This window comes from Rhinolophus sinicus, chromosome X (genome assembly GCF_036562045.2).
Source record: "Rhinolophus sinicus isolate RSC01 chromosome X, ASM3656204v1, whole genome shotgun sequence".
In the NCBI taxonomy this organism is placed as follows: Eukaryota; Metazoa; Chordata; class Mammalia; order Chiroptera; family Rhinolophidae; genus Rhinolophus; species Rhinolophus sinicus.
In genome coordinates, this window is record NC_133768.1 from 48,220,446 (window position 1) to 48,235,473 (window position 15,028).

General features: G+C 36.2%; 1 protein-coding gene across 1 annotated transcript; it reads left to right on the forward strand.

Moving 5' to 3' along the window:
* Window positions 1-1,797: 1,797 nt before the first annotated feature.
* Window positions 1,798-14,716, forward strand: LPAR4 (lysophosphatidic acid receptor 4). The gene is made up of 2 exons (XM_019717545.2): window positions 1,798-2,135; window positions 10,932-14,716. Exon 2 carries the CDS (start codon window positions 11,008-11,010, stop codon window positions 12,118-12,120), a length of 1,113 nt encoding a protein of 370 aa, XP_019573104.1. The 5' UTR covers window positions 1,798-2,135; window positions 10,932-11,007; the 3' UTR covers window positions 12,121-14,716.
* The last annotated feature ends 312 nt before the right edge of the window (window positions 14,717-15,028 follow it).

The window sequence follows — 15,028 nt, forward strand, 5'->3', positions numbered from 1 at the left end:
TTCTGGCTCTTCCCCAAAGTCAAAATGAGCATGAAAGGTAAATAAACATTTTGAATCAATTCAGGACATCGAGGCAGCCACGATAGGGCAACTAAAGACACTCATGAAAGAGGACTTTCAGAACTGCTTCAGAAAGTGGCAAGAACGATGGGATAAGTGTGTTCAAAGTGAGGGGGAATATTTTGAGGGGGTCTTTTACTGTAATAATTATTTTTATTTAAACATTCACCATATTTTTTATCACATCTCATATCTACTTTAGCATTTTTCAAAATTTGCCTTTGGTATCTCATTCTTTTATGTGTGTTGTGTCTCCAGTCATACGGTGAGGCACTGGAGGGCAGTGACTGTATGTAGATTGACAAATGCACCAAGGGCTAGTTCTGTCCCAGAGTGGGTAAACGGCCACTTTGTGGAGAAACAGCCATTGTCAGCAACTGACAGAAATACAAATACCGGAGATGAGTGAAGAGGGGACAGAAAGAACAGAGACTGGGGTGTAGGAGAGGGGAAGCAACAGAGAAAGTACTTTTCAGAATCAGTTACAAATGATAAAGCTAGTATTAGCTTCACACTCACTTGTTTACTGGCCTTGACTGTTAGTGAGAACAGCCACAATAGAGCTTAAGAAAGAGGGAGAATAAACAAATGTGAAGCATGTCTTATTTGGGAGACAGCTTAATTATGCAGACTTAAGTTTTTAAGCAGGCAGAGGATCCCCTAATTCTCCATGGGCATATCTCTGCCTAGAAAAGAAAGCACCTTCTGCCTGGCCTAAGAGTTTCATTTTAGGGGAGGAAGAAGGGTTGCTGTTGGTGGTCGTGTTGGGGTGGGTGGAGGTAGAGGAGAGAAGGATTGGGGGTGGGGGCTGGCAGAAGGAAAAGGCTAGCAATAAAGTTACAGATGGATGAGGAAATTTCTGCAACAAATCCAGATCAGAGAAAGGGAGGTATGGAGGAAATAAAAGGGAGGGGAAAAAAAGCAGTGGGGGTGACCAAGGCAGTCATCCTATAGGAAAAGAACATCCCCAAGGAGGAGGAGGTATACAGTTGAAGATAACTCCCCATTATAAACAGATTGCATCTGTACTATTTATTTTGGTTTTTAGCAAACCTCTGAAAATTTCATGGTAATTAGACTTCCTGCCAGGCAGTTATTTAAGAGAAGTGCAGACCCTCCTTCTGCCACAGAGTACACCCTAGTGCACTAAAGGTGGGTATTACAGCTCTGTGACCCTCCCCCACTCTAAATCTCCGTCTGAGGGTACTTCAAGAGCTTGAGTATAGTATTGAATTTTATTTTTTGTGTGTTGGTAGGAAGTTTAATTCTACACAGTATAATAGGAATGTATTTATGGTACCATTCACTTTTGCCTTTCCCTGCCCTCTAATTATTAATATCAATATTATTGTAATTATTTTAAACAAGTTAGAGGAAACATGGGCTGCTCATGATTGAAACACTCCTCCCAGCTTAGCGTTTTGTCTCCTCCTCCTCATTAGAATTGTGTGTGTGTGGGGGGGAGGGTAGCAATCCTGCAGCAAAGACAGGCACACAGGCTTTCTCTGTGGATTAATTGGTCAGGAAAGACACATTTTATGTTGTCAAGAGGCACTTAAGCTGCTAATTCTTGACTGTGAAAACTACTTTTCCTGGGCAATACTCTTTAAGGAAAACCTTCAGTTCAGTGATTGGTGACTAAGGGAACGATGGAGCACAGGGGATTGGGCGGGATCTCGGCTCCTAATAATGCCTCCTTATCCAATGAAAAGCATTTCCTATTGAGACCCCCCAAGAGTTCCCCTGGCCCTCAGCTCCAGCCCGGACTTTGGGCCTTTTCTAGTGTCCTGTTTGCTAAACGCATGCCGGCTACAGCATTCAAGAGGGCCATTCCTTAACAAAGGGAAAGAGATAAATGTAAATAAGCTCACATTTTCAGAATGAGCGGTTTGCTGTAAAGAAGCTGCGGCAGCCGAAGTCTGCTTCTTTGGGCTGGGCTTAACCTTTCCCTGTGGAAAAAAAAATAACGGATTAAAATATGCACTTTTAAAGTGCGAGTTGCCCGTTCACATGTTTATTAGCTAATTTTCTACAGGCATGATCACACTCTCTCATCTAGCACACTCTTTCTTGGGGTAAGTCTCTTCGAGAAAGATTTGATTTGGGCGTTTGGGGGTGGGGGTACGGCATAACAAACTTCCGTGGAAACGCTTTGAGTGTTTGGGGAAAGAAGTTAGACTTCCACTCTGAAGTGCTGAACAGATCATCGTGTTGAATGGTAAAAAAAAGAAGCAAGTATTTCTATTGTTTTGGCAATAATATTGTTTCAGTGGAAGAGATACAGAATTTTCAGGCTGTTGTTTTATGTAAACACAGTTGTCCCAAAGAGCTGACTTAAAATCACAGAGTAGAGCAATTTAGAAATTCTTTTGGATTGCTTTATATTTATTTGGTTTACAATTGATTGTGAGTTAATGTGGCTTCTATTATGATGAGGTTTCTTCTAGGAAAACTATATGCAGCATGCCTTTGATGTCTAATTGATTTATGGAGAATATGACATTTGCTATATTGAATAATTCATGAACTTGATTATAAAGGAAGAAACATTTCAATGAGAAATTCTGGCATAAATTGAATTTGCTGTTATATATGAAATTAATTGCTGTTTTTCATACAAATGCAATAATGTGGCATTTTTAAAATTCTGTTCTTGTATATCCTGAATATTTTTAAGACTTTTAGCAACAAAATCCTGTTGAATTGATGTTGTATTTTAGTTACTTTGTTTTAGGAAATCCTTAATGTAATTCATCATTATTCCAACATGGGCAAGATCAGACAAATCCAAAGCTTAGAACATTTCAGAGCTTGTTGGGGTTATTCGCTTTGCTACCTTACCAAATGATACCATCTTTCTTTTTTCTTGACTAATATGAAGACAACAATAATAACCTAAACTCCAAATTATCCAGTGTCTTTGAAACATGATTATTTTTCAGAACAAAATTCCAAACAACATATCCCATCAACATAGATTTTAAATCCCTTTTCCTTGTCACAGATGAAAAGTTTGCACTCATGCTAAACAGGACGAGTTCAGCTGATTAAACTTAATGGCATCTACACTTTAAAGCATCTCCTGCCAATCAGAGATGCAAATGAAAGCCCTATTGGAACAATCAGACCAGCCTTTCAGAACGTGTACTCTCTGTTAAGTTAAAGAGAGGACTGGAAAGATGCCTCACAGCAACACTCAGGCCAAGCTTAGCTAAAGCTTCATCTATTCAATTCCCTTTGAGAGAAAATGCAGTGAGAATTGTTGCCCTTGCTGTGGTGTGGTCAGGGCCTAATTGTGTAGTTGCTGTTTTTTCTTTGTGTGTGGTCATCATGTATTACTCTGCTCTTGGCCTTCTTAAGGGGGAAGGAAAAAATCTCTAATGTATTTGTGAATACAAATTTGTACTGAAAATTTGATGCTTAATAGGAGGTCACCTACCACTGGAAATCCAGCCCCACTTTTAGTTGATAAGTAATTGGTTACCAGAACAATGCATAGGTTAAATAGTCTACTAATTCTATATGGCTATGTTCTGAAGTATTTTGGTAGCTTTATATTTTGAGGAGAGGAATTACCAGGGAACAGGTAGAAAAGGTCAGGATTAAGACCTAGACAATTAGAGTTGATGAGTCTGCTGATTTGGGCAGAAAGATCGATAAGAAAAATGAGGGCATTAGGAAGACTTTACAATATAAATGGCTTCTTGATATGTGATTCTTAGCTTTTGGCACTAATTAATAATATTTACTTATGATATTAAAATAGATCTAAACTATATATGGTAACAGATGTTAAATAAACACATTGTGGTGATCATTTCACAACATACACAAATATTAAATCATTGTGTTGTATGCCAGAAACTATTATAATGTTATATGTCAATTGTACCTCAATTAAAAAATAAAATAATCTAACAATAATTTGAGTCTAGTAGAATTTAATTCCCCTTACCTCACACTTTGAAGGATTAATGCCCCCCACCCTGCCACCCCCCCCACCGTGACAAATGGGAGCAGGTGAAAACAACTGACAGAAGGGAACAGTCAGTTAGGACATGCCATAGCACCAGTGGAAGGCTGCTGTCAATTAAGGCCAAAGGTGGACAGAGAATTGAAATGGAGGTCCAGAAAGGGATTGTGACTTCCACATAGTTAGTGATGGGGCTGGATGGGGCTATATTGAATTAATACCAAATATGAAAACTTCTGGGTATTTGAATATCCAAATTTGCTTGGACAAATAAAGTTTTCTTTATAATATCAATTGTGAAAGCTATAAAAGAAATAAATATTAATGTTTCTGTATTCCTTTGAGATAAACCAGTAAAATATTAATTTCATTTCAGCAATACTGCTCTCTGGAGGAGTGTGAAAATCAATTCTCAGTATTAAGGTGATCTCAAATATATTTTCAATTGTTTAATGATTTTATTATTTTTATTTTGTTTTTCTTATGTTAGAAAAAAATATTTCAAGAGAGTTGGAGTATTATTTAGCACAAACTGCTTCGTTTAGGCCACCTTTGTTCAGAAGAGGGTGAGCTATAACAATAGTATAAGTATGGCACTAGCAGATTACTCTATAGGCAGCAAATGAGCAGAGTTCAAATGCAGGTGCTACCTGTAAGAATTTCATTGCAAAGATTTCTGATTCTATACAAGTATTTTGTGCAGAGCTGTGATTTGAAAATGTTATAGACCTGCTATATTGTGTAGGCCTAGGACATCCTAGTAGAGGCAGTGGTGATTGTCAATGTGCTAATACTCTTCCTGTATCAAGGCCCTTGCCCAATAGTAACAATTGTTGCCAGGGAAAAAGAAAAGAAAAAAAGAACCAGTATAACTTCAGGCCAAAAAAAGAAATCTCCTTTGTTCACTTATTTTTAATATAATGTATTGCCTTATGGAAGTGGAGGAAGTATTTTTATGCCTTTTGTCATTATTTATCTTTAAATGATTATGGGTTACACAGACTCATGGACTTTATGCTTGTCAATTTAACTAATGAAATATGGCACAGCAGTGATAAATTTGGAAAATAAAACTATATCTGCAGTTCTGTAATGAAATCCAAAACATTTAGATACCATTTAAAAATATGTTAGATCTCATTTATTCTGATTTATATCATAAATAATTTTTAAACTTATGATCTTGACATACATTTTATTGAAAATCTCTCTCCGTGGCACAGTATTATGACTAATTCTATTTCACAGCATCCATTGGAGGAAATCTCTAACCACAGTACCTACAGAAAGTTCATTGATTATCCAAGTATTAGATAAAATTGGTGCCAGAATTTGGTTTGAACTAATGTGGTGAGTACCACTCTTCTGCCAATAGCTTTCTCCAAAATTCTTAACTTTATTCTTTAATTTTTTTTTGGTAACCAATACTTCTATTTTACTACAGATTATATAATCCAAAAACCCAGAATGAATGGACAACTTATAACTATTTATTGTAATCCAGGCAAGTTTGGTGTAGATGAATATTGATTCTTTGGTTAAAGCCTTCTGTGCTACTTGTATATACCATTACAAATGGGAGACACAGTTTTTATTCATATTATCAGGATCAGTATCAAAGCATATCAGATGACTTGGTATACAAATTGATAACTAATTTGCCTGTTCAAATATGTGTAATAAAGCTGAATTCCTAGTTGGCATGTGTGAACCTCACAGAATTTGGAAATGAACTCTTTTAGAAACACCCAAAATTTTCCCCCAAAAGGTCTGAGGCTTGTGCTGAAATGAGTCTTGTCTCAAGACTCAAGATAATTTCATAATATGAGGTTGAGCAATTTCTCTGCAGTTGTCTTGCTCTATAAACTAACTGCTAGGGAAAATTCTACTTTAGTAGGGTTGATGCAATCTTTGGCCCCCTCATGTTGAACACAAAACCATATTATTTTCTAAATATTAGACTGTGCCATCAGGTGAAGGGTTAGTGGCAGACTGGAGTATTTTTTGGTGAAAAAAAATCAAGTTAATCACTGAGAACAGGATCTACTCAGATTAGGGCCTGTGTCAATTTCCTGCTTTTCTCAAAGTGGGAGAACGAAACAGCCATAATAATCTCAGTGCAAACCAAATTCATTGTAGAACAAACATATTTAAAATGATATTTCTTGCATCAAAAATACACAAGGTGTATCAGTCTAAATATTTGACACACAGGGAGGCTTGCTTGAAATGAGACCTGATACAAATAAATTTCCTAGCTCAGTTCTGTAGTGAAACATTACCTATGGTTTCCTCTATATGTAATGTCATAAGTCTGGATTGTGTTTTGAAAACTATTATGAAACATCAACCAATGTATAGAAACATCAATTGGAACCATGTGTATGATTGTGACCTGGGCTTCTGACTTGGCTTAGAAAATTTCCTTAAGGAAGGAGTCTGATATGTTAGCAGCCACTCTTCTGAGGAACATCAGTCTGGACATATTCCCTATTATTCCAACAGGATGGTTTTGATCTGTATTTTTTGCAACATTTTTATATTTTGTACTTTGCTTCACTGCTAGATATTTATAGGCAAGGATACAATAGGTTTCAGCTTCCTCTGAAAACTATTGTGTCAATGTTTCTAAGCTTCTACCAGAGTAGAAAGAGGAAATGCTCTGGGTATCAGAAGCACTCTGATCTGACCCAAGCTCATGAAAAAGGGAGCAAAGCAACAGAATTTGAGTAAGTTCTGCCTTCAAGGTCTTCTTTATCTGAACTATGAACTATCTTCTGTAGGGAACAAAAAGCCAGCCAGCCTTTCTAGGCTACAGGGCACGTGGCAGAATTTAGACCTTTGTTTTCAATGTATCATCTGAAAGTTTAGCATTAGTGAAATGATTTAGGTATTCATTTTTATAGGGCCAAAAGCCTAACTCCACTTCCTCCAGGGTCACCAAAGCCCCCAAACATGGTATATTTATTTCATTATCATTAGACATTTTTTAAAAAAAGAAAACAATCGTGAACACTAGTATGAAATGTCCTAATGGGCTCCATATGTGTAGGTCAAAGTTAAAAATTTATTGAAGGTCAGATTTATCTTTGGTCACCCTCCAGGTGACCTGCTTCCTGCCCATTGTCAATGAAAACACATCCACCCAGCACTCTGATCACTCTAGGTGATTAATTGTTCGAATAATTGGCTGCAAAGATCTTCACAAGACAATTGTCTAATGCTCCTTGTAGTGGAATTAACTGTGTTAGCCTATTTTTTTTTCCTTCTTCATTTGATCTGAAGTTCAAGAGTTGGCCCTTTGCCTCCATTGAGTGCACAATATGTTAACCGTTTCGGAAAATCTAGTGGTTAAGAAACACTTTTTTTAGTCAAAAGAAAGGAAGCCAGTTAGAAAAGAGACCTTGTTTCTCGAATATTGTTGATTTCTCCTTCAGAATCAGCTGAAGAGCCAAATACCTCTCTGATGTTTTTTTTTTTTTTTTTTTTTTTTTTTTTTTAACCACAGCTCAGTGGGAGATATTACTTTGGAGGCACCCTGCTGGATTGTCCTGTTATGAAAAAATTATGTGGTTAAGGTTGAGACTCAAGTGGGGCTCTCTGAGGTGTAAGGTATACATGGTTTTAGGAGAAGGATGTGTTGCTAATATGAAGGTCAGCATACCAAGAAAGACAGACTCAGAGGTGTCTAGTTGTGTCAGGGGAGGGAGAAGGAAAAAGGCTTCTATAATGTTTCTTTGTGGTTAAGTAGAGCTGAATACTGGCAAGCTCATAAAGCGCTTCACAAACCCTGTTGAATCTTCCTAGCCTCAGCTGTGAGGCTCAGAGGTATGTTTATGGAGGGAAGAGAAACAGTATAGCCAAGTTACAGAGAGAACCAGTGTCTGAGTCGGAAATAGAACTCCTTGCTTCCAATGCTGTGTTAAGTCCCAGCACCACACCCTTACTTCTAGACAGCAAAGGTGCTGTGTGTTCAAGCAAGGGAAAGCTATGAATAGGGCCTTAGTGGCAGTTTTCCCATGCCCTCTCTTCAGTGTTGAGACTGTAATGATTTCTTGTCTGTGGTCCTTTCTCTCCCACAGGATTTGGTTACTCAAAGCAGCAAAGCAGAAGTGCCAGGCATTTGCAGACTGCTGTGGGTATAGTGTGTATGTTCTGGGAGACAGAAAACTGAATGGAAAACTGGGGAGACAGAGTTCACCTATTTGAAACATACCATCTTGGGCAGATACAAAGTAATATATAGCCGGTGAACTAGAAAACATGCTGTGTAAATGGGTTGCCAGTGAGCAGACTGGAAGAACTCTGGGCAGGGGTGAAAAGGTTTCTATTATGAAAGCATTTTCTAAATAAAATAAATTTATCAGCAGTAATTATTGTAGAAAGCAGGTGCAAGCAGATCATTGTGAATGAAGCTTGGCTTTAATGTTAGGGATTTTGCAGTCCCATAATTTTTTTAGATTGTGTGACTATGTTAGAGGGAAATTTTTGACTATCTTGATTTCTTTCAACAATGAAAAATAAAAAGGCCTCCAGATATTAATCTATTGAGTGGGGGTATTAAAAATAGTATATGAAGTGGTTTAAGCAGTTGAGAAGTTTGCCATTCTTTTTCTTTGTACCACCCCGTTGAGGAAACAATCTGCAGAAACTTGGGTCTACAGTTTCCAAAACGAGGTTTGAAATCCATTGACTAAAATTTTCCAGGCTTTTCCTGTTTTTTTTTTTTTTTCTTTTTTTTTTTTCTGATCACCTTTGGTAACCTTATACATAGTTATTTCATACTGTTTTTCTTTCTGATAAAACTGAAAGGAGTGAGATAAAGCAAGATAGAGAGAATGGGATTGGAGTAATTATGAGCTAGAAATAAATACCTCCTGAGGCCCTGAATATAAAGTAGGTTGTAGCACTGACCTCTTCCCAGCAACATCCTTTTTTTCTCTCCTCTTTCTCTCAGTTCTCCAGTTTTTCTTTGTCTGCCACTTTCTTTCCTATCTCTTCTTCTGCTCTCCCCATCTATTTATATTTCTTCTTCATCTGGCTTTTCCCCCCTCCTGGACCTTATTTGGTCTAGGTTCCTACTATACCCTGCTTTTATATATCAAGGTTGCTTCTGGCAAAAGTTGAGCTGGGTTTATGAGATAAAATTGTCAAGAAGGAATATGATCTTAGTGCAGTGTTAGGCTCAGGGGAAGCAATCCATAAAGATTTGTTGAATGAAAATTCAGGAATAGAAAATTTCCAATTTTAACTTGAAAGCTTTAGCTATTAAAAATGACAAGCCTTTGCTTTGCACTCTGTATTCTCCAAGATCATCTCTACCTCTAGGCATTGCAGTAAGTGATTTTTTTCCCCTCAAACCATTTCTTTTCCTCAAAACAAATACTGGTTGAAGTGACTTCAGGCCTCTATAACTCTTGCAAGTTCTCCTCTCCATTCTCTTCTTTGTTATATACATAGAGACTCTGACCTGTTCCATGGGAATTGGAGGGAAAGAGTGATATATGGAGGAATGACGTCAGAGAAATGCTTTTCACATTTTAAAATACAATCATGTGAAAACCCATTATTGGATATATCAGGGGACAAAGATCACTTTTATTCCAGATCCTCTTCATTGAAAATAATTCATTCAGCAGCTACTTGTCCATAGTGCATTATAGAACATTCGAAAGACAGTTCTTGTCCAATGGCAGCTGTTGATCTGAAAGAAGGTTAGTACAATTTCTCTATGCACATTTGAACAGTGTTGGCCCAGATACGCAACAGAAATTATTAGGTCAATGACTGCCACATGTACAGGTGGTGGCAGGCAGAGTGCATGTAACTGGCCAGATCAGAAGTGTACAGTGAGTGAGGCAGGGGGATGGCTGTTCATGTCAGATCTACCTTTGAAATTTCACTTGTATTCACCAGAAAAGGGCTTTACTGACCAAGGCTATTTTATGAGCTGAAGGCATGAAATTAACTGATGGAATGGGCAGTGGGAGAGGGAGAAGGAAGGCATCCCAGGTTTAGGGTCTAGCATGAGAGAAGCTTGGAAAGGGGTTCATAATCTGCAGGAGGGAAATGCTGAGGTGGTTATTTGAATTATCTCTCTAGAAAGGCAGTGTAGTACAGTGAAAAACATTTAGCCAGAAGCTGCAATTAACTGAGGGATCCCTGCTCTCTGAACACTTGTTTTAGAAGAAAAAGGTGAATCAACAGTTTACTTTAGAAGTTTAGTTAAGAACATGTCCTGGGGGTCCTATATCCATCTGTAGTCCTGCACAATAGAACTAATACTGAATGTATTAGTGAAGTGCAGCAATGAAATGTAGCAATATGAGAGAGTAAAAATATGATTTAGAGTAGCTTAATAATCCTTCGGTTAGGAATTAAAAAACACAACTGAATTCTCGTTCTGAATATATCATTTATACATTCTTCCAATTCTGATGTTATTGTAATTCTAAATTTCATAACCCTCAGTTTCTGGTTCTGTAATATGGTGATAAATTCCTGTCTTGCTTGCCTTATGGTGTTCTTACGGGAATCAAATAAAACTTGCTTTTGAAAGTTAAAAAGTACTATACAAATTTCAAAGTATTAGTGTCGTTTTAACTATCAGAGTCATCCCTGCCAACCCACCTTGGGCACTAATGTAATCAACACCTTACTCCTCCTGTTCATTGCATTGCTACAGTATTGCTTTTATTGTATTGAGTGTGATCTCTTTCACTTCTGCAATATACTCTTGTAGTACCTTTTAACATATGGTAGGTGCTCAAAAGGTACATGTGAAACCAAACTGAATGTGTGTGTTGTTTCCAATCTGAGTGGACAGAATATCTTTTACTCCACAGAAATCATGGATGGAAGGCAGATTTGATGATTCATTCCATCTTGTTTCCTATAGGAGGAAAACATTTCCTACCAGTCCCTAGTCTCAGAGTGGTGAACCCTGCAGAGAGCAGGCCTCCTGAAAACAATCCATGGGTGACAGAAGATTCACTGACTTCCAATTCCAAGATTTAAATTCAAGCCTCAGACCCAGGTTGGGCAATGCTACTGCCAATAATACTTGCATTGTTGATGATTCCTTTAAGTATAATCTGAATGGTGCTGTCTACAGTGTTGTATTCATCCTGGGTCTGATAACCAACAGTGCCTCTCTGTTTGTCTTCTGCTTCCGCATGAAAATGAGAAGTGAGACTGCTATTTTCATCACCAATCTGGCCCTTTCTGATTTGCTCTTTGTCTGCACTCTACCTTTCAAAATATTTTATAATTTCAACCGCCACTGGCCTTTTGGTGACACTCTCTGCAAGATCTCTGGGACTGCATTCCTCACCAACATCTATGGGAGCATGCTCTTCCTCACCTGTATTAGCGTGGATCGTTTCCTGGCCATTGTCTATCCTTTTCGATCTCGTACCATTAGGACCAGGAGGAATTCTGCCATTGTGTGTGCTGGAGTCTGGATCCTAGTCCTCAGTGGTGGTATTTCAGCCTCTTTGTTCTCAACCACTAATGTCAACAATGCAACCACCACCTGCTTTGAGGGCTTCTCCAAACGTGTCTGGAAGACTTATCTGTCCAAGATCACCATATTTATTGAAGTTGTTGGGTTCATAATTCCTCTGATATTGAATGTCTCTTGCTCTTCTGTGGTGCTAAGAACCCTTCGAAAGCCTGCTACACTGTCTCAGATTGGGACCAATAAGAAAAAAGTGCTGAAGATGATCACAGTACATATGGCAGTCTTTGTGGTATGTTTCGTACCATATAACTCCGTTCTCTTTGTATATGCCCTGGTGCGCTCCCAAGCCATTACCAATTGCTTTTTGGAAAGGTTTGCTAAAATCATGTACCCAGTCACCTTGTGCCTTGCAACTCTTAACTGTTGCTTTGACCCTTTCATTTATTACTTCACACTTGAGTCCTTTCAGAAGTCCTTCTACATCAACACGCATATCAGGATGGAGTCCCTGTTTAAGACTGAAACACCTCTGACCACAAAGCCTTCCCTTCCAGCTATTCAAGAGGAACTTAGTGATCAAACAACACATAATGGTGGTGAGTTAATGCTAGAATCCACCTTCTAGGTACGAGAACTGTCTTTAGGTCCAGATATGGTTTCTCCTATGATTTTTCCTATGCTATGAATAAGAGAAAAAATTGAAGCTAATGATACTGAGAATAGATTAATGTACTGAATACAGTCAGATGCATTTATTTGAGCGTTTACTGTACATATACTGTTTTGTTCAATAATTATAGGTCAGGTCTAATTACAGCAACCAAAAGTGAATGCCACACTCTTCTTCTGGGTTGAAATTTCATTGACTCACATTATATAAGTGGCCAGTGACCTTGACTGTAGTGATATGGAGATTACTTTCAAACTTTTAAAAAGATGTTTTCATTCCAATAATATTTGGTAATTAGGTGGGGCCTATAAATATAGAACAAATTCAGGGATTATTTAAAAAAGAACTTTCGTGTTACTACTGATATATGCTAGTTTTTGATTGAATTTTCATCAAGTTTATTTTAGCACAAGAACATATTTTAGCCTAACATTATTCATAAAAAAAACGTATCAAATAGAAAAGTGCTGGCAAATTTATTGTATATATGTTCAAAGCAGAAACATAAATTGTGTTTGCATGAATATAAGTGGGAAGAAACAGAAAATTAACTGGATTTACACATTTGCAGTCATCAACAGTGTCAGCATTTTAAAAATATCCTTCTTTTTTTTATACTACATTAAAATTTTCATATGAAACTCCAAATATAGAAAGCTGCTAAATATGTGCCAGTGGAGGTACACAGTGGAAAATCACATAAAACAAAAATGTCCATAAAAAACCCCTAAGCAACACCATTTTTTCTTAAATTTCTAATTATCTTTCTTTTCAGAGACTGATTTCTATAAAATATTCTCCATATGAAATTTTGAAGCACAATGCAACCAGAAAGCTGATGCATTTGTGTCTAGGTCAGGAGCAAGTTGAAAAAACAAAACAAAATAATAACAAAAAGTGAAACAAAACCAACAAAAAAACTTTATTATAACTTGCATTAATTATTATTTTTATTTTTTGGCAGGGGGAGAGATCTTTAAGTTACTAATTCTTTCATATTAAATTTTGGCACCCAGTGTAGCCAGTGCAGCTGAACTTGTGCCCAGGTTGGGAGCATATTGAAAAAATACATAAACCAAACCAAACCAATGCAGACAGACAAACAAACAAAAACAACCCAGAAACACTACAAAATAATAAAAACAACAAAACATATTCCTAACACTTGCATTAATATTTGATTTATTTTATGAGGACCTTTACATTTAAAAATACTGTGTAATTTGTATGAAGTTTTGGATTACAAAATATAGGTAGAAATCTGCTGAATTTGTTCCCAGGTCAGGACCAAATTGGAAAAAAATAAATAAAACAACCACTACAAAACCAAAGGAAGAAAGCACAAAAAAATTTAGAATTTGTATTTTTTTTGGAGCAGTTGTAAAACTTGATAAATGGTATAACTTTAGTATGATGCTTTGGATCAAAATGCAGGTAGGAAGCTGTTAAGCTGCTCCCATTTGAGGAGCACTTAAAATCAATATTTAAAAGTATGCAAAAGAAGAGAAAACATATTTTTATAACTCAAACAACAAAAGCAACAAAAAAATCTATAAAACTCTTATTTATTGGATGAAGTATAGATTTTAGAATATTAATACTTCTGAGCAAAATACAGCTTGAAAGCTAACATACTCATGTTAGAAGCAGTGGAAATAAATACTCTCACATATATGCTACACACACACACACACACACAAATTAAAACCCTGCAAAACAAAAATATTCTTAAAATGTACATATCTGGATGATATGACAATTAAAAAATGCTACGACTTTTAAAGTGAAACTTCCAGGAACAATGCATCTTGTAAGCTGCTGAACTTATGTCAGGGAGTGATTAAAAGTAAAACAAACGATAAAATAACAACAAAAAAGTAAAAAATTGAAAGCATATGCAAATTTTTAAAACTCTCATTAACCTTTCACTTCTTTCTGATGCTATGTAGATTTAAAAATATCAATATTTTTAAGTAAACATCCATGAGCATAATGTAACTTTAAAAACTGCTAAATCTGTGACTGGGTTAGAAACTAATTGAAAAAAAAATGCTAAAACAATCGAACAATAATAAAAATTACTTCTCAAAAATCACATTACTTTTTCCTCATGATCTAAATTCCTAAAAATAATCATACATTATATTGTCTTGTGAAAACAGGTTATAGATAGAATATATAAGACATTAGGTTCAGTTAGATGAAATTAGGTTAAGTTAGGTTAAGTTCAGTTGTTAGGTTATGTTTTAAGATTGAATTAGTAATCAAAGGATGAATAATCTTTTTGTTTCTTTTGGTATTCTTTTCCATTTCTTGTAAGTATAAACTATATGTGTTGTGAACTTTTGTTTGTGCCCTGAGCTCTCAAAATTATGAAATTTTAGGATGTGACACCAAAACTTTTAATAGGATATGTTAACGAAGTTGACATAAAATATATCAATAAACCAGTTTCCTTTTGTGTAATTTCCATATTTAGTTTTGTTTAATTTTTCCATATTTCAATTTATTTTGATTAATTTCCATTTTATAGTTACTATAACTTGCTAATAATAAAAACTTTTGTCATATGAACAATGTAACCAATAAAATCTAATGTATAACTAAATGTAAAATTGACTTTTATTTTACATTTAAAGCAAAAACAATCATTCAATTTGGAGTTTAAATGCTTATTAAATGTAATAAAATACATTTGAATTATTTAGCAGTTATACTTTGGTCAACTATTCACCTTTGCTTTTATTTGTGGGCATGCAGAGGCTTCTTTCCTTTATCTTCCCTCCATCCTTAAAGAAAGCATTTATTTAAGTATGTTTGATCTCAAATCAATTCCTATACTTTATTTTTGAGGCTGTCTGAA